Source organism: Sorex fumeus, unplaced genomic scaffold (assembly GCF_029834395.1).
Source record: "Sorex fumeus unplaced genomic scaffold, SorFum_2.1 ptg000039l, whole genome shotgun sequence".
In the NCBI taxonomy this organism is placed as follows: Eukaryota; Metazoa; Chordata; class Mammalia; order Eulipotyphla; family Soricidae; genus Sorex; species Sorex fumeus.
The window spans coordinates 31,786,254-31,806,969 of record NW_026606096.1 but is presented as its reverse complement, the minus strand read 5'-3'; the positions used below and the strand labels follow the sequence as shown (position 1 = coordinate 31,806,969).

Sequence of the window (20,716 nt, the reverse complement as noted above, 5' to 3'; positions counted from 1 at the left end):
CTTGTAGTTTTGACCACTGTAAAATGAGAAAACACTTCAGAACCCTCTGAAGTCCACCTACATGTTACCATTATAGAATGTGGATTTTTCCCTGCCCTTTGAAAATAGGATATACCCACAAAACCTTCTATAAGCAGACTGGAATCACTTGTATCACTTGTCATCCCAATGCTTATGAATTCACTCGAGCGGGTGCCAGTAACATCTCCATTCATCCCTGTTGCATGCTATTGTAGCCCAGTGGCATCTGCTCACTCCAGAAACACGAAGGGCATCAAACAGTTTGTTCAGGGTCTTGAAGAAGTCCAACCATCTCGTAGGTGGGCAGCCAGGTGTTCTTTCAATGTCCCGTGGAATCCAGTCGGTAACGGCTCTAGTCCAGCGGTCATCTCCAAATCGCATTATGTGTTTGGCCCATCTGATTTTTGACGCCTTGGGAAACCAGGCAGCGTCCCTGATCCTCAATAGTCAATGGAGGTCGGAACTTCAGATTCCTTCTCTCACTTGAGTGAAGCATGATACTCCAAGCATAGCTCTTTCGATTCCTCCTTGGGAGACCCAAAGCTGACTGGAATAAAGCAAAGAAATGATTCCATTTGTTCACAAATAAAATAAAATAAATTGAGTATTTGCAGACCTAAAATATAACCTACCAGATGATATCTAATAAGTCAGCAATCCTAAAATCCCATTCACACAATCAAGGCAGGGATGATCAAATCAACACCCAGCCTGCAGAAAGGGAGTTGGTGACCACGGAGACTCTGAAACAGCTGCTGCAAAACAAATGCTGGTGCTAGTTGCTCTCTGGTTTCTTTTCATAAAAGAAATAAAAGCTGCGGTCAGGGGGGCTGGAGAAAATGTTTTGCATGTGGATGCTAACGGTACCCAAAGCCCACACACCACACAAAGCGGACAAAAATAAAAACAAAGAAAATCTCCCAAGAAAGCAAAAAAGTTTCTCTGGGTATCTCTCAGATACCAACCACAGGTGCCAATGGAAAGCTTTCCAAAAATACATAAATAAAATGTATGAAAAAAAAACTTTCACAAAGCAGGAGCTCCCAAACTTCCTTTTGGAAAAAGAAAACTACCTAAGTGCAACGCTTTCAAATTGTAATGCTTTCAAATCCAACCTTCAGGGGCTGGAGAGAGAGTATAAGAGGGAAGTTATTTGCCTTGCACCTGACCAACCCGCACTCAACCACTGGCATCCCATATGTCCCCTGAGCACCTCCAGAAGCGATTCCTGAGTGCAGAGCTGGGAGTAATCCCTGAGCATCACCAGGAGTGGTCCAGAAACCAAATAAATAAATGAATTAATAAGTAAATAAATAAACAGACCTTCAGGGCTGTGCTGGGGATTGTAGCTTAGTGATAGACCGACCACATGAGCTGTTTGTATGAGGTTCTGGATTTGAGCCTTGACACGCATGCACACACGCGCACACACACACAGGAAATGAAAGCAGATCTTCAACTCACACAGTTAGTTTCCTCCTTCCCCTTAAAGGCCTTGGCCCCTGCACCCCCAGGTTCAGTCTCTGGTGTAAGATGCCCCCACACTCTCCACCTTTCCTGTTATACCAACCAGAGCTTCAGGCTTTCTTATCGTTACTGTTCTTCTCTGAACCCTTCATGTTTCTTTCCCCTGGGGAGCTCAAAAATGAATACAAACACAACATTCCGCATGAATACTGGGAGACGAACATGCTTTATGGCATTTTAAGTTTGAGGATCTTCGGCATTCTTGATTTTTAAAAAAATGGGCCTGCAACTTTGAGTCAAGAAGTTAAAACTTATAAGCACATTTACCCCAAGGATGCAATGAAAGCTGGCTTTTAAGTGCTATCTGGAGTAGTTCTCAATCTTCAGCAATTATTGTTCAAGAAATCAATAATGATAATACAATGATGAGAAAACTCCCTGTAAATACCATTACAGTAATGTTCCCCTTAATGAGAGCTGAAACCAGAAGTCATGTGTGAGCTTCAGCACCCCACATGGTCCCCTGAGAACCTCCAGGAGTGATTCCCTGAGAGCAGAGTCAGGAGTAAACCCTGAACACTGCAAGATGCATTGCTCTGCCCCTCCACCCCTCCATAAACACCCCTCAAAAAACTCCCTTAAACCCTGAAACTCTGTGTCCAATTCATCTTTCAGGGGAAGAAATATCCCTGGGAGTCAAGCAGATAGACATAAGTCAGATCTCTTTATTCCATCCTCATTGAAAATATAAAGCGGGGACGATTGAGGTGCAGGAGAGCTATTTTAAGAGGGAGGTTGTTTGCTTGAAATCCCATTTAAAATCACTAAAATCATTCCTGAATGGAGGCCAGGAGGACTCGCCAATGGTTGAAAGTTTGTCACTGTGTCTGGGGAACAAATGGCAGTTAGGATAGAAAAGGGACCAGTATGACAATAATAGTTGGAAATGATGTCTCTGGACAAGCACAGAGTGCTGAAAGTAGGTAAAGGGATATACACAATAACCTTTCAGTATCTGTATTGCAAACTGTAATGCCCAAAAGGAGATGAGAGGAGAGAGAGAGAGAGAGAGAGAGAGAGAGAGAGAGAGAGAAGAAAAGTGCCTGCCATGGGAAGATGGAGTATGGGAGGGAAACTAGACATTGGTGGTGGGAAATGTACACTGGTGAAGGGACAGGTGTCAGAACATATGTCTGAGACCTAATTATGAACAACCTTGTAACTTTGTATCTCAGTAACTTAATTAAAAAATAATTTTAAATAATAAAATAAAATCACTCTGCCAAAGTAAAGCAGAGAATATAAATCTCCAATAACAAAGTTTTTCCCTGCCTAGAAATGAAGCAATCCCAATCTGTTACAAATGTATATCAATCATATGACCTTTATTGGGCTGGAGGGATAGCACAGCAGTAGGACATTTGCCTTGCATGCAGCTGGCCTGTCCGAACCAGGTTCGATTCCTCCTCCCCTCTCGGAGAGCCCGGCAAGCTACCAAGAGTATCTCGCCCGCACGGCAAAGTCTGGCAAGCTACCCGTGACACGTATTCAATATGCCAAACACAGTAACAACAAGTCTCACAATGGAGATGTTACTGGGCCCACTTGAGCAAATTGATGAACAACGGGAGGACAGTGCTACAGTGCTATGACCTTTGTCATAAAGACACTAATTTAGAGCCTGAAGAGGCATGGGGATAAGGGATCAAGGGACCCTGCTTTGATCCTTGGGGATTATAGATGCAGGTAGTACCACATTCTCGAACCAGCTCATTGAACTGGCCCAGGAACACCCCCAAGGTCCCTGAGCACTGCTTGGGAAGCCCCACCCCAATATAAAACATATTTCTTTAAATTTGAATGTAAATTCCTTGCGTGAACATACAGAGAAGATTAACAGATAATATTACAAAGGAAGATTTCATTTTGACACCAGGTGGAATTTTTTTCATTGCAGTAAGTTGTGTATAATATAAAGGTATCATCTTAAGCATTTTTTTAAATTTTTATTAGTGAAACACCACGGGGTACAGTTGTAGACTTATAAATTTTTGTGCTTGGGTTTCAGTTATACAATAATCCAGTACCCACCCCTCCACCAGTGCCCATTCTCCATCATTTACATTTTTTTTTTAAATTTTTGTTAGCGAAACACCATGAGGTACAGTTGTAGATTTACAAATTTTTGTGCTTGGGTTTCAATTGTACAATGATCAAACACCCATCCCTCCACCAGTGCCCATTTTCCATCACCACGGGTCCCAGTATCCCTCCCACCCCCCCATCCTCCCATCCCACCCTGCCTCATCTTAAGCATTTTTAAGTCACACGGATCAAGATCACCACCACCCTGTTGTTCGTCGATTGCCTCGAGCAGGCCTCAGTAACGTCTCCTTCGTCTTAGCCCTGAGATTTTTTTAAAAGTGCCATATTCAAGGCTCTTTCAGGGTTAGGAGTATGAGACCCATCATTGTTACTGGTATTTGGCATATTGGGTACGCCACGGGGAGTTTGCCAGACTCTGCCGTGTGGGCAGGCTACATTCGGTAGCCTGCCAGTTTGTCCAAAGTAGAAATGAGATAATAAGATGTATAAGATAATAAGTCACACCATTAACTACATTTTCATTGTTGTGCCACCACCATCGCCATCCACCACCAGAATGGCTATCAATGGAGCAGAAACTCAGAAACACTTTGATTCTGTTTTTCTCCTTCCCGGCAATGCCTGGAGCCTCTATACTTATTTATGTCTCTATAAGATTTGCTCTGTAAGTTCCTCGCATGATAATATCGGTCCTTTTGTTTTTGTATTTTTCAAGTTTTATTTGTATATCTAAGAAACAGCATGCAATGGGGTGGGAACTTCTGTCTTTTCCTGAAGTGTTTCAGATTACTTACAAGATACAGTCCAGGGACCTCAAGGAAAACTGTCACTCTGGGTTCCCTGTTGACCACAGCAGCTGTGTCAAAGATGCTGAAGCTTCAATCCGGCCACATTATCAGTCCTTCTGTCTCTGGAGTATCTCACTTCGCACGTTGGCTTGAAGTTTCATGCATGATGTAGCGAGTATTGTTCCTCGCGACTGACTAATATTCCACTCCGTGTAACCATACTACATTTTGTTTTTTTATTCCTGCATAGATAGACATTTGTTTCTGTCCGTTGCACTATTGGGGAAATTGCTTCTATGAACACTGATATAAAAATATCTGAGTATCTGCTTTCAGTTGTTTTAGATCCACATCCCGAAATGGAATGACTGGATCATACAGTAATCCTACACTCAAAGGGTCTTTGATTTTTTTTTTTGGACCTGTCATACTGTTTTCCATAGTGGCTCTATTATTTTATACTCCTACTGGCAATGAACAAGAGTTTTCATTTCTCCACACACTTGCCAACACTCGTTGCTTCTGCTTTTTGTTAATAGCCACCCCGGCATGAAGAAAGACTTTATTATTGAGTCTGAGGAAGTAAGGGCTGATGGACATGCTCTGCCAAACCCTAGCTAGACCGATATGGCCAGTTGTGCAAGTTGTGCACTATCCAAATGTCTGTCACAGGTGAATAGACTTGAAATCACAGTAGACGATTCACAAATTCAAATGTGAACTTTGGTGTAGAACTGTCTCTTCTGGGAAGATTATGTTTTCTTGACCTGAAAATACTATCAGATCTCCATGTCTGTATCTGAAGGAATGCTTTGTTGTTATTTTGTTTTGTTTGGTAGGTATGTCTGGCTGTGCTCCGGGCTTGCTCCTGCTCAGTACTCAGAGATCATGCTTGATCATGCTCAAGAGTAAGTCTATGGTACCTTCAGTTGGATGCAAGTGCCTTAACCCCTGTAAAACCCCAGGAATATCTTTTTTTTTAAAAAAAAATGTACATTTGTAAAAAGTCATTGGTTAACTGGCTAACTCTCCTTGGAGAAAGCTATAGATTAGAAAAGATTCTCGCATAGGGTAATAGGATAGGCTAGTTGGGTCACATCAGTGTTCTTCAATCTCTTTGCACCAGCCCCTGTCCTGCATAGGGTCCACGAACAGGCCATTAAAACCAAGGGGACAAATAGTGACCTTCCACTTTTCTCCATCTGCACACCTGTCACAGTTCCGTTCCTGGACTAGGTGACATATCATTCAGATTCCTTTCAAGGGGGCTGTTCTGGGGCTCTCTCATAAGGTTTTTCAAAACAGTCCCCCAAATTACATGACATTCCTTGCACTGAGGTTATCTATATCGGGAGGCTAACCTAACATTTGTGTCTCCCAGAGGAATGGAATTCTGCAGAAGTGAGGACTGTTGGGTTTCTAGAAGGCCAGTCTCTGTTTCTGTCTCTGAAAAGCACTTCTGTGTTTTTGTTTTTGTTTTGGTTTTTGGTGGGGAGGGGGGAGTTGGGGCAAAGGGTTGGGTTACACTCCTGTCTCAGTACTCAGGGATCACTCCTGCCCTCCTGTCAGACTCAGGGGATCACATGGGATGCTGCTGGGGTGCTGGAGAGGGGGGGGAGGTTAACTGAACCCAGGTGGATGAGTCCAAGGCAAAAGCCCTACCCTCACCCTCTGTACTGGGGCTCCAGCACTTGGAGACACAGTTCCTGGAATTCAGCCACCACACTAGGAGGACACCTAGAGCTTTGGAGAGATACCCACAAGGAGAAAACTCAACATTTCTGACCACAGAAGTGAGCACTCTCAGACATGAAGCCCCTAGGGCCCGCCAATCTGAGCTGTGCCAGTCAAGCCCCACCCTAACTGCGGATTGATAAATGGTCTTTAGGCTTAAGCTGTAACTGCAACAGAACCTCAGAAGAGTCTGTCAAAGAAAGTGCCACAGCCCAGAGTCCACATCGCATTTCCACAAGATCCCTCAGGGTCCCCAAGGAGAGCCTTCTTTGAAGAGTTCTGGGTTCCTCCGAAGTGTCACAGACAACTGGGCCTCATCTCCTTCCCCACTCCTCCGTCTGGGATTAAGCCTGTCCTCTGAGGCTGGGAAGCCCTCGCTAAGGATCTGCATTGCTCAGAGGAAGCTTTCCCGGAGCCCCCACGTGGGGCCCTTCCTCGGGGCTTGCGTCGGCTTCAGCTTGGCTGAGCTCTGTAGGGAGATCTGGGGGGCAGGGGGATGGGGGGGGGGGGGGTGGGGATAGGCTGGCAGAGAGGAATAAAGTGGGTCCTATCGACTGCTCTGCATCTCGGTGGGGCCCGTGCATTCTCCCCCCACTCTGGAAGGTCCCGCCAAACCTGGCCAAGTCGCGGGGGACCCGGGAGAACCTCTCTGGCCCCTCGGCTGGCTGTCGCGTGCGAGCCCTCCTGCATCCAGCCCGGATGATGCGCGGGGCCTGCCCGGGTTCCGAGTCGCGCCAGTCCCGCCTCCCTCCCCCGGCAGGATTCCCACCCTGCCCCCTCTTCGGTGCAGGCAGGAAACAGTTAAAAGGTTCCTGCCCTTCAGGGCCGGCGAGGGGGCGGCCGCGTCCTGGGCGGGCGGCTGGGTCGCGGGGGCAGGAGTGGGGCGCTCCCGGAGCGCGAGGGGCTGACGGGCTGGAGGCGTGTCCCCCGCCACCCCGCCAGCGCGCACACAGCCCTCGCTCGGCTCCGGCGGCGCGCAGGCTCCATCCCACCCGCGCCGGGGGCCCAGGAACTGCCCCGAAGCCGGAGCGGCGCCACGGGCCGGGGACACGCTCGGGGACACGCACGCACCGCCGGCACCGCTGACCCGCGCCCTGCTGCACGGTGGGTGCCGCTCTCGGCTCTCGGAGGGGGAGGGACACGCTGCCCGGACCCCTGAGCGGGGTGCGAGAGGGAAAAGCAGGAGCCGGCCGCGTCCACACCCTGCCGCCGGGTGGCTCGGGGGACCCTGGGCACCGGGGCTGGCACCCACCGACCCGCCCGGGCGCGCGAGGCGGGACACCGGGTGCGCGCGCTCTGGAAATACTTAGGACTTGGGGCACTGATCCAAAAAAATATTTGGTTTTTCTTTAATTTTAAAACACCGCAATCTTAGACTGTCTTGCAAGGGAAGCCAGCAGTTCTGTCTGGGGCTCCCTATCCCCCACCCCCGGGAGTGCGAGAACTTTGCGTGGCATCGCGCTTTTGCCCGCTGCAACGCTGCTTGGGAAGTTGCTGGCAGCCTGGCCAAGTCGTGCCCCGTTCCCGCACACCCGCGCTCTGGCCAGGGGAGCCGAGTGTACCGATTACGGGGACTACCGTGTTGGGAGCCCCTGTCCACCCCGAGGCTGGAATCCCCCCTTTCGACGGTCTAGGCTCCGCGTTCCCTGCTTCTCTTTCCAGGCACTTGTTGCCTTTCACGTGCTTGGGAGAACGTTTCTAGATAACCGGCTCTGTTTACACCATCCCCGGGGGCTCTGGGTCGACTTGTCGGGCGCAGGGGGTGGGGTGGGAGGTCTGTTCAAACCCGGCGTTGTCTGGAAAGAGGCTTGCTAAAGTCTCACCCAGTCAGCAATAGCCACAGAAAACGTGTTTTTAAAAACCTTTTTTTTCCCAAAAGATCCCTGTTTTGTTTCTTCTCTTGTAAACGTTTATGCCCACCCCACCAAAACACACACCCACACACACATACACACACATACACACACCGCTTTGTTTTAAGTGTTAACTAATTGAGAAACACCTTGGCCTCTGTCCTTTCTTGTAAATTGCTGGCTCTAAACCCATGTCATTTGGGTAAGAATGGAATTTCCAAATTACTAATTACAGGTGAACCTTGATCCTGAAAGTTGGAGATGGAATTGGTTGCAGTGGCTTGGGCATAAACATAAAGATTTCATCCTCTTTCTTACTAATAGCTTTTGAATCCCAAAGAAGGGTGAATGTCCAAAGCATGATCCTGAGATGGTTCGGCACTGTGTCTAATAGTGACCGATGAATCTGACCGATTGTGACCAATAAATCTAAGCACAAAGGGACTGAGATGGTTGGAAGCCCACGGGATACTCGTCACTGGAGGAACATACATTTGAGAGGAGCCTTTCAGTTAGTTTTGGTTTTTTCTTTGTTTTGTTTGTTTTTTACCAATGATGCCATGGGATTCCCCAACCCTTGGCCATATCTACCGCTTAATAGGTCTGGAGAGTTGACAGAAAGTGCCTCAGAAATTATTTCAGTGCTGGTGTCCTTGTTGGAGAAAATGCAAAGTGTTTTGGCTGGGTCATGCCTTGGTAAGAAGCTGAGGCTGGCCTCATGAGGGCCACAGTGTCCACTGCCTGGCGCACCAGCCTGGTAATGTGCAGATACTGACTGCACCTCTCTCAACTGGGGTGGGGCACACTACCTAGACACCCCAAAAATATACTCCTGGTGAGATCTGATGGCCTGAGCCTTTCCATTTTCTGAAAAGACCTCTCTTTCTCTCCTTTCCTTTTTTCTTTTTCCATGAATCTTGTATTTAAAATATTTTTATAGTTTAGATGACATGGTAACAATATTGTTGTCATTTTGGTTTGGTTTGGTTCGGTTTGGTAGTCACACTTAGCTGTGTTCAGGACTGACTCCTGGCTCCGCATTCAGGAATCACTCCTGGCCATACTGGGGGACCATATAGCATCAAACCCCCGTCTGACACATGCAAGATGAGCTCCCTACCTGCTATTATCACTCTGGCCCCAGAGTTGTCGTTTTTTAAGTTCTGATGTACAAAGTTTATTGCATCAGAACTTGCAAAGTTATTGCACCAAAATGCCCATGACCCTCACCATTGGTTTTTCAATTTAATTATTACGATTTAGGTCAGAGTGTTGGCATTTAAGGTTTTGGTATATTTAGAGTCTTCACTATCACCCAACTGCCCAGGACCCTCCAGCAATGGCCTGTGTTTCTTCCTGTCCATGTCCTCCATCTCCCATCCTTCTCCCATTAACCTGGAACTTTCAGTTCTGTAGTCTGGACCCAAGTATTTGTCTTTGTTCATGACTACCGATTCCCTTGATTTTTGTTGCTCTCTATAGCAGAGATCACCCAGTATGTGCCCTTTTCCTTCTGGCTCATTTCACTCAGTATAATTCCCCTCAATCCCAGCCAAGTGTCAGTGAATTGCATGATTTTGCTTTCCTCTATGGCTGATGAAGGTGCCCTACACCATTGGGAAATTGGGAGACATTGGTCATGTGACAGCACAAGGTACTAGAGGATTTCCTTCGTCCCACACAAGGGACCTGGAGAGCAGAAGGACAGTATGCTTTATTTCTAGAGTTCTGGTCTCCACGGATTGTGATGTTTGTCGCTTCATCGATATTTGTTCAGATACTCCAAATTCTGAGCGCTATGGGGAAACTGAAGTTTTTATAATGATCAAGCTAGTTTATCAGGCAAAACTGACAGCTACATAGCCTAGCTTAGAAAATTAAATGATGTTATCATTAACCAGAGTTTACTCAAGTTTGATAAGCTAAGTCAAGTGCGGCACCATACCTGTCTCACCATTTTTCCTCTTTTGGGCGGGGGCGGGGGCACACTCAGTGCAGTGGTACTCAGGGCTTTGTTCCTACCTCTGTGCTCAGGGACCCCTCCTGGCAGAGGTTGGGGACTTTATGTGGTGTCAGGGGTAGAACCTGCGTCAACCACATGCAAGAGAAATGCCTTACCGACTGTCCCAGCCCTCTCTGTTCCATCATTTTTTGGCTTTGAAACTTTGATCAAATTGCTTGACATTTGAGCAAATGTCATTTGATCAAAATTCAAGACTCCATTCTCACCCATGAAATGGGCCCATCTGCCCTGCTTACCATGGGTTGAAAAGCTGGGGTTAGAGAGAAAATGAATAGCAACAACATACAAAATCTCTATCTTGTCTCCACTTTATTCTTTCCATGGAATTTGAATAAATTTTAATTTATCCACACAGGGAAAACCCCAGATTTTTGTTCATTTCCCAGAAGACCGGTCTAAAGTCCTTAAAGTGCTTCCTTCCAACTCTGAATACCCCAGAGGGAAGATACTGTCTTTAAGTTTCCCATTAGAGCCAGAAAGCGTCATCACAGACACACACCAACCTATTGCATCAATGGGCTTACCGTCTTCACTGGGAAATTCTTAAAAGCACACGGAAAGAAAATAATACTGTGACAGGAGAAGCCATTTTTACTGAACCTTGGGTCTTTTGAATCCTTTTTTTCTCAGCAGTTTTTCTTTAAGGAATAAAGTAGAAACTTTAGACAATCTGAACACGAAAGAATCCTTTCTACAAGTGCCTCAAAGGAAACGATAAAAGAATAACCCCATTTTTCTGAATAAATGGATTTAATAAGGTCACCAAGTTGGCATGCTCCAATTTGGCTTTCTAAAATCTGTTCCTCTTTCTCTATCTGGAGACTGTGTCTCAGGAGACCCTGTCTCTATGCAGAATGAGGGCACTGATGGAAACTTCATAACTGTGTGTTGGGGGTAGGGGGGAAGAGTAGAATGGGTGGTCCTAGGAATACAGCCACAGAGCCAGATGAATCTGTCCCTAAGTCGAAGCACTGCCACACCCCACCTGTGGCTTGACAAGCTTATTGACTTTGCTGGGCTTCGGCTTCCCTGTGTATAGTGGAACTGTGTAGTTGTTCCTGGTATGCACTGGCCAGCACCCGGCTCTTGGAGGTGCTCTGTATTGGAACTGATCCTTATGCATGGAACTCCAGCAGAGGTGAGAGCTAGCCCTTGTATGCCTTAATGAACAGCTGGTTTGGGAGCGACCTTCTCTTGCTGTTACTCATGAACAAATCTGCTCTGATGATCATTTCTAAGGAACTAAAAAGTCCTCACAGAGAATATAAATCGTGACATTCTTATCAGAGTTTTTACAATAAATAGTCATCTTCTCTCAAGAAATAGGGCTGGAGCAATAGCACAGCAGGTAGGGCGTTTGCTTTGCACACGGCCCACGAGGCCAACCCGAGTTCGATTCCTCCACCCCTCTCAGAGAGCCTGGCAAGCTACCGAGAGTATCTCCCCGCACAGCAAAGCCTGGCAAGCTGCCCATGACATATTCAATATGCCAAACACAGTAACAACAAGTCTCACAATGGAGATGTTACTGGCACACTCACAATGGAGATGTTACTGTATAGCACTGTCCTCCCATTGTTCATCGATTTGCTCAAGCAAATCGATGAACAATGGGAGGACAGTGCTATACAGTCATCTTCTCTCAATAAATAGCAGTAGTTATCTAAGAAAGATAACTCTATGGACAGTGTTCACTATGTTTTAATTTTAAGTTGCTATGTTGGAGGAAATTAAATAGTTACCTCTGCTGTGTTCTAAGGCATGGCTATTGGTCACTATTAGAAAAACAGCACACATTTGGGGCCATTACATTGCTAGAGAACTTGATCATTTTATGTTTTAACACTATGTAGCTTTTATGCAGTATATAATGCCTTTTGTCTTCCCTAATAAAATTTTACATCTCAGATCTTGACTGATTTTATAAGTCAGGTTCTATCAATCTTGGTATACTATAGAGAAAGTACAGCTGTTGTTGTTAGAAGGAAAAATTGACATATAACCAATTCATGTTATAATTCTTCTAATTAGATACAAGCATTGCAAGGGACAAAGGTGTGTGTGCCTGTGTGTGTGTGTGTCTGTGAGAGAGAGAGAGAGAGAGAGAAAAAAACTTCATCTTTCCTGTATTTCTTTCACCATGAGGCAACCAGACATAGGTCTGCCTTATGCCCAAATAGGTCCTGCTTTTCAATTTAAGTGGTAAATAATCATCAACCACAACCTTACTGACAACTGGATTTAACTAAAATTATTTTTCCTCCCTTTTCCAGGTGACAAAGAAGGGACCGTGTCCACATACCAACTCGGAGACATCTCCTCCCCTTTGCTCGGGATGGGCACCTTTGGCCTCCAGGTGCCCTTTTGGATGGCACTGGTGGGCTTTGCCATCAGCGCCAATCCTGAGAGCTACAACATGAATCTGAGCAGCCTCGTGTTGGATGAACTCACCACATTTCGGGGGACCGAGCTCAGCCTCCCGGCCACCACCCCCAGACCCACCAGGCTGGCCCTCCCTAGCAATGGCTCCATGCACAACTACTGCCCTCAGCAGACGAAGATCACTTCAGCTTTCAAATACATCAACACGGTGATATCTTGTACTATTTTCATCGTGGGAATGGTTGGGAATGCAACTCTGCTCAGGATCATCTACCAGAACAAGTGCATGCGCAATGGCCCCAATGCTCTGATAGCCAGCTTGGCCCTGGGCGACCTCATCTATGTGGTCATTGATCTCCCCATCAATGTGTTCAAGGTAGGAAGGTGCCGCCCAGGCACGTGTGGTTTTGAACGTGAGCTGGGATTCTGAAGAGGGTGGCCGTGGATTTCTCTGACCTCTCACTTCTAGCCTGGGTTCCCACAGAGGACAATTTCTACTATCCTAAAACTTGGGGGCAGTGTTAGTTCAGTGTTACAGTTGTGTGTTGATTGAGTTGCGAGCCAGCTAGGAGTTCAGGGATGTTCCAAGTGCCAGTCTCTCCTCACTGAGGTTCTCCTGCCAGCCCTGAACTGACTGGGTGGATAGGCAAACTGAAAAAGATCTGCGAGTCTCTCAGAAATTCAGTTACCGAGGGGGCGAAGGGGGGCCTCCTGAGCCCTACAAATGTTTCTAAAGAATAAATGCCTAGGGCAGAAGCGATATCACCTTGTGTAGAGTGATTTCCTTGCCAGCAGCCAACCTGGGTTCAATTCCTGGCATCCATATAGTCCCCCCAAGCCCTGCCAGGAGTGATCCCTGAACACAGAGCCAAAGAGTAAGCTTTGAACCCTGCTGGTTATGGCCCCAAATTTAAAAAAAAAAAAAGAGTAGAGTAAGAATAAATCCCTGTTTGATTTCACCTTTTACATGTGTTTTGTTTTGAGGGTATCCCCAACACTGCTCAGGATTTACTCCTGGCTCTGTGCTCAAGAATTACTGATGGTGGGACTCAGGGACCACATGGGATGTTAGGGATCAAACCCAGGTCCATCACATGCAAAGCAAGTGCCGTATCCACATTGCTACCTCTCACCTGCCCTCACCTACAACATTTTTAACGGGGATGCATGAGGAAAAAAACTAGAGCTCTGCAACATGGCTTGAAATGCAGGGCCCTCTTTCCTCTCCACTGGCTGGCTTGGGTGATTGAAGCCAAGGAGAGGTCTGGGCTGCCCTCGGTTATCTGGTTCTGGAGATAAAGGGTCCACTTAATGGGAGCCAGTGCTGACCTCGGGCTGCAATACTAAACCTGTTTAAAACGCTTCTGTCCTCCATATCTTCAGTTCAGTCTCCGAGTAGTCCCCTGTGTCCAACCCCAGGCTAGACAGTAAGATTCGAAGGACAAATCCACCCAGGGTTTGGGTCCAAGTGGGAGAGGAAGAGAACCCGCCATGTGACCACCTAGCTGTAGGAAAGCAATCCAAAGCCAAAGGGAATGAAGCCCTTGGTCTCTGCCCCAGAGGCTGTGGAGGGAAAATGGCTGCAAGAATTCAAATGAACTAAAATTCAAATGAAATGACATGATCCATGCCAGATGTCCACAAATATCTTTATCCTCAGCCCCGGGAAAGCACTTTCGGCAGCCTTTTCTTCCCCCTTTGTATTATCCCCAGAAACAAAACTATTAGAAGCAATAATTTTCTGAAATACAACTTCAGATGGCAAATGCTGTCAATTAAGACATGATAAATAGTAGCCTCTGAGTTTCCAAGATATGCACATTTCAGCTGTGCTGAAATGATACCAGCCTACCAGGAAAACTTTCAAATAATGAAGATAAAATCAATGAGTCAGGGCCAGAGAGAGTACAGCAAGTAGGGCGTTTACCTTGCACACAGCCAATCAGGGTTCGATCCCTAGCATCTCATACGGTCCCCCCGAGCAATACCAAGAATAATTTAATTTCTAAGTGCAGAGCCAGGAGTAACGTCAGAGCATCGCCAGGTGTAGTCCAAAAGCAAACCAAAAAATTATAATTTTGAACAGTACAAATAAAAAATATTTTTCAAAATTGCTCCAGTAACACTATTGGCAAAATTTGGGAAGCTAGGCAACCCAGTTTTTTAAAAAGTCACATACCATCTTTTTTTTGTGGAGAATAGCATGAATACATGTGTTTTCTATTTGACTTGAAACAGGATTTGAAAGCACAACTATGATGCAAAATTGAAAATATGTAATTAAGTTTCAGTGTGTAGCATATGCCATAGAACTTTAATTTTTTTTCTTTCTAAGTGTTAATCATTTTCTCTCCATGAAGCGTCAGGTTCTCAACCCTTGACTGTCTCATACTCTCAGGATATATTTGAAAATAGTGCCATGACACTTGACACTGTATAAAAGTTGACTCCAGAAGTCCCTGTGTGGTGTACTGAGCATTGATTATTCATTCTTCTTGGTTTTAATTTGGGGGGGGGTCGGGGGTGCACACCTAGCTATGTTCAGGGCTCTGTGCCCAGGGATCACTCCTAGCAGGACTCAGGGGACTATATGTGGTATCGGGGATTGAACCCGGGTGGGCCACATAAGGCAAGCGCCCTACCCATTGTACTATTTCTCCGACCCTAATTATTCATTCTTATAACTTGTTAGCCAATCTATGGTGGCTCTGGATGTAACCCATCACTGAGTTAGTACCTGGAAATATAGTTACTCATCACTAAGTTAGTACGTGCCATTTCACCATGGCCAAAGCGACTCCTTGACCCATCAGTAATTGCAAGTGCTTCTGTCTCGGGGTGTGACCTTCTAGTCATCAGACTGAATTTTCTATCTTATGCCAAAATTTTAAGTCAGAATATTGAGAATATCTCCAAGTTTGGTGAAAACTCAAATGAAACACTATCAGGGGATGAAAATGTCCCTATTTGACCACAGACATCTTCCCTCACGGGAGTCTAGCAGTTTTTTATTCCTTGTAGTTCTAAATCGCAGGGACATTGCAGTGTTTCTATATTTCACAGGAGTACATGTGTGATTCCTGATGTTCAAAATTGCAAGTGATGAGGAATTCAACCAGCAATAATTTTAGAAGGCAGGACTTTGAGTCTCAAAGTGGGTGTTTGAGTATGAGAGAGAGAGTGAGTCAAAAGAAGAGAGAGAACAGGGAGGAATGCCCTGCCACAGCGGCAGGGTGGGACGGGGGGGGGGGGGGTGGGGGGGAGGATGGGGGGTGGGAGGGATGCTAGGACCCGTGGTGGGGGAGGATGGGCACTGGTGGAGGGATGGGTACTTGATCATTGTATAACTGAAACCCAAGCACAAAAATTTATTAGTCTATAAGTGTACTTCATGGTGTTTCACTAATAAAAAAAAATGATAAAAAAAATAAAATAAAATAACTCAAAAAAAAAATAAAAAAATAAAAAACAAAAAAACAAAGAAAAAAGAGAGAGAGAGTGAGAGAGAGAGAGAGAGAGGAGAGAGAGAGAGAGAGAACGCACGTCATTTCAAGCTTCTTTTAGAGGAAAAGAGAAAAATCACTGGCATGAGCTGAGCTGAAAGCCCTCAACATCTCAACATTTGGGAGTTGGAGGCGAGGTGAACATGACATGTTGCTTTTCTTTGACCGCCACCCAGGATGGTCCATGTGAGCCTCATGCCCTTATTCTTTTCTTTCTGCTGAGACCCTGATGCTTTGGAGTCTCACATGGCTCACCTGAGGGTTCCTCCAGCTATGTCAAGTTTCCCATTGTGCAGGGCAAGGTAGAAGCTGCCATTTCCCATGACCGTGATGGTGAGGTTCCTGTGGAGAGAACGCGTAGGCTCGGAGAACCTCATAGTGAGAGATTTCCTGAAAGTCTTTGTCTTGCCCCCAATTGCAATGAAAATTAAAAACTGACTCCGATTAACTACCATGCTCTCAAGAAAAAAGTGTGTTCCAATCACTCCGTGATTGTGTTGAACAGTTCTGTGGTTTGCTGTGCGCTCAGCTCCGAGGCACCTCCAGCCTAAGAACATCGCATCAGGTCCTCTGAGAGTCAGTGGAGGTCGAGGTGGACAGGGTGAAGCCTGTGTTTTCAGACAAGTGAGTCTTGCTGATTAGGCTGCAGGGATGTTACAAGAGAAAGGAACAGGCATAGGCAGGGACGGCTGAGCTGGGTGCATTCACCTTGCCTGTGTGAGGCCCTGGGTTTGGTCCCTGGCACTGGGAAAGTGTTCTTTCTTTCTACTTACATTTTATTCCCTTCATTTCACCTTGGAAAGGATTATGCTGGAATGGTTTCATATATGGAAGTGATGTGAAACCCCACTGACAAGCAAGGTGACAGGGGTCAGCACACTGGGCTGTTTCTGATTTTTTTTGTTGTTTGTTTGTTTGTTTGTTTTTAATGGAATCACTTTGAAATATAGAGTTACAAAACTGTTTATGGTCGGGTTTTAGTGTTTTGATACCCAGTCCTCCACAATGTACATTTCCCTCCCACCATCCTCCCCCAAGTCTGTCTCAAGGGCAGACACTTTTCTTCTCTTTCTTCTTCTCCTTCTCCTTCCTTCTCCTCCTCTTTCATTCTCTCTGTCTCTCCGTCTCTCTCTTTCTCTCTCTCCCTTCCTCCCTCTATCCCTCCCTCACCCCCCCCTTTTTGGGCATTATGGTTTGCAATACAGATATACAGATATTGACAGGTTAGCATGTCTGTTCCCTCACCTACTTTCAGCACACAGTTCTTATCCAGAGTGATCATTTCCAACTATCTTTGTCAAAGTGGTCCCTTCTCTATCCCAACTGCCTCCTCCCCCAACATTTGAGGTAAATTTTCAACCATGGGCTTATCATCCTGGCTCTGTTTCTAACTGTCCTTGCCACAAAGAGCCTGCAAAGAGTGAGAGGAGACCGAAGCTGTTTCTGATTCTCCTTTTTTCTTTTTTCTTTTTTTTTTTGCTTCTTGGGTCACACAGGGGTTACTCCTGGCCCATGCACCCAGAAATTACTCCTGGCGGTATTCGGGGGACCATATGGGATGCTGGGAATTGAATTGAATGTGGGTCGGCCAAGTGCAAGGCAAACACCCTACCCACTGTGCTATCGCTCCAGCCCCTGTTTCTGATTCTTATTTACGAAATTAGTCCTTTGTGGTTCTGATGGGCTGTGGGCAGGGATGAGGTGGTCCCTCCAGCCCTGAATTCCCCAAAATTTCCTGCTCTATCTCCCTGGCTTCAGGATTTCTTCCCTGGTCCCATGCTGGACTGATGGAGCGTCACTCTGTTCATGAGCACTGAGCTCCCCATCTCTTACTCAGGATCCTCCCTCTCTGGTTTTCTCTCACCTACACCCTCTCAGATCCACATGTTCAGCTCTTGCTGGAGCATCATCGCCAGCCTAAGAGGAGTGCTGTGCCTTCAATAACATTCTCAGAGAGCCCGGAGATAGTCACTATGTTGCTGCCGCTGAAGCACTCATGGACCCTAAATTGGACTGGAGTTTCACAGAAAAGAAATAGACCAAAAAGGAGAGAAATTTCTCTGATCCTTGATGGCATGTGTGTGCATGCACACAGACACACAGACACATAGACACACACACACAAATATCCTGCTGACAAAATCAGACTAAGACAATGAAATGAAAAGCAAGAAGGAACCAAAAAAAGCACATCTGTGCCAGTTACTGTTTTGGTTTTCAGACATAGAACAATCTTGTAAATGGAGATGATGAAGATTCACCGTTTATCAGAATTATCTAATTTTTACTAACCAAAACAACACTACTAAATTCAAGAGAAGACTGCAGAACAGCAGAGAGGGGAAAAATAAGTCAACAGACTCTTTCAACTGCCTGTATAAGATAAATCTAAATCATTGATAAGATTCTATTTGTCAGGAGATGGCATTATCCAATACCCCAAAGTTTTAAGAAATGCAAAGCCATAGGCAGGTTAATTAGTTTGTACCTAAAAGATTTTCACCTCTTACAACAGGTCAAACAGTTAAAAAAGTGTATTTATTTAGGAACCAAAAGTCACCCCACTTACTAAGTGGTAATACAGGTAGAAGTACTAAATTGAATCATTATTTTTTTATTGATTCAGATTATGCCATGTAGTGTTGTGGATGGGGGTGAGCTACCATTTTTAATAGAGTGGAAAGCCTGAAAATGATATTCGGGTCAAGGGCTGGCCACCATGTGCTTTCAGAATAACCCAGAGGTGCTCACAGATAAGCCCCAGGAATTGTTGTACTTTCATCTCTAAAGTAGAAGCAGGATATGGGGAATCAAATGCATCCGTAAAGAAATTCACACTGGAGGCCATGGGAAGAAGGGCCACATTGAGTCCAATGACTTGTCATAGAAGTTCCTGGTATATATCAGGAGCTGACATCAGTGATGCCTAGTGTAACACTTGGGAGAACGCTGGTCTCCACGTGGCATGATGAGAGTCTGTAAGAAGCAGCTAACCTACCAGAGACAGACTCTCAAAACTGTTGGTCACTAGTCTAGTCCACTCCGAGCAACCACCTCTTGTTGAGGACAACTCTGAAAAAGAAACAAATGCGATTTCTGTATGAAATTATGGGGAATATTTTGCAATGGAAAGTCAGAATTCCCAATGTGCTGTTCTGGCAGCAGATCTGAGCCGTGTGGAAACCAGAGACGGTTTGCACAGGGCCAGTTATCTCCACACTCACACAGTCTCGTACGTCTTGGGCAACTGTGATCCATTCCGCTGGAGCAGGCAGAGAAAAGTGGTGTCTTGACATATCCGATCTCCCACAAAAGTTCTATCTCAGAAATAAATTGCTACCATATTCCATTATCCCATTGCATGCAGTGAATAGTAACTCAATAAGTGCTTACTGATATAATTTGATTTTAATAGAGTCTTTGTTATGATGGTTAACTTCTATCAGATTTCTCTGAAATGAAAACATTGATGGTGATCATGACGATGGTATCTTATGTCAGAAAGATTTTTCCTTTGGGATTTAGGACCAAATCTAGCTCTGCTCAGTGATAACTCCTGGCTTTGTGCTCTGAATTCATTCCAGGAAGAGCTTGGGGAACCATATGCAGTAACAGGGATCAATCCGGAATCAGACACATGCAAGGCAATCACCCTGGATATCTCTCCAGTGCATATTTTTATGTTTCAGGAAGGCACGGGGTCTTAACTATGGTCACATCTGCACATATAGTTCCCACAAGATAAAACTACCCGTCAGATTTGTAATGTGATTAAGAATGTCACTTCTCTTTTACTCATCCTCACACAGAGAAAACCCCTTCAATGGCATCCCGTGGTGATATGTGCTAGCATGCTAAGATTACGTACTGACACTGTAGTCTCTGAATTTGAAGAGAAGAGGATTTGGTGGGAAGACCTAATTCTTTTTTTTAATTGAATCACCGTGGGCTGCAGTTACAAAACTTTCATGTTCGAGATTCAGTTATACAATGATCGAACACCCATCACACCACCAGTGTACATTTTCTAGCACTGATGTCCCCAGTATCCTCCCCTCCTCCCACCTCTACCCCTGCCTCTGAGGCAGAAAATTTCCCCCATACTCTCTCTCTACTTATGGGTATTATGGGAGAAATAGACACCTCCATCCTCCCTCTGTTTGTGCATTGCCTCCCAGTTTTCCTCCTTGAAAAAAAGGTTTGGCCCCGGCCTTTGCCTCTCCAGGTGCATTTCTTTACACTTGCTTTTCTTCTAACTCCAGAAAATCAGTTCCATCCAGCTGAGAATATCAGCATATTCCTTCTACCCATAATACCACTCCAGAGCCTCCTTTCTCTTCCGCTTTATTCCCCTTCATTCCTTCTATCTCAGCTGAAACGTCTCTTTGTCTGACAAGCTTCTTCGACCCAGACTGGGTTGGTGCCTCTCTCCTGTGCTCCCACGACCCCCTCTGTTAACCCTACCATCGCGGGGGACACAGCTCTATTGTATTTGCCTGCCTGCTCCTTCCCAAAGACTGCAAATTCCTGGAGGCAAACCCGCCCCTATACTGCTGGTGTCCTTCATAATCTCCTTGTACCCAGCCTAAGAAAACTTGTGGAATGAGAAATGTATTATATGTACCTCCATAAGAATGTCTCCCTCCAGGGCTGGAGCAATAGCTCAGCTGGTAGGGTGTTTGCCTTGCACCGGCCGACCAGGGTTCCATTCCCAGCATCCCATATGGTCCCCTGAGCACCGCCAGGAGTAATTCCTGAGTGCAGAGCCAGGAGTAACCCCTGTGCATTGCCGGGTGTGACCCAAAAAGCAAAATAAAAAAAATAATAATAAAGAATGTC

General features: G+C 45.7%; 1 protein-coding gene and 1 non-coding gene across 2 annotated transcripts in view; one reads left to right on the top strand and one right to left on the bottom strand.

The window, feature by feature from the left end:
• Positions 1 to 4,353: 4,353 nt before the first annotated feature.
• LOC130028445 (small nucleolar RNA SNORA16B/SNORA16A family) lies at positions 4,354 to 4,487 on the bottom strand. Its single transcript, XR_008793182.1, has one exon. It is a non-coding gene; the product is annotated as a small nucleolar RNA SNORA16B/SNORA16A family (small nucleolar RNA).
• Positions 4,488 to 12,327: 7,840 nt separating this feature from the next.
• EDNRA (endothelin receptor type A) overlaps positions 12,328 to 20,716 on the top strand; it is a 66,795-nt gene continuing 58,406 nt past the window's right edge. Inside the window, exon 1 of the mRNA XM_056119020.1 lies at positions 12,328 to 12,750. Within this exon, the coding sequence (XP_055974995.1) occupies positions 12,328 to 12,750 (423 nt within the window). The remainder of the gene's footprint in view (positions 12,751 to 20,716) is intronic.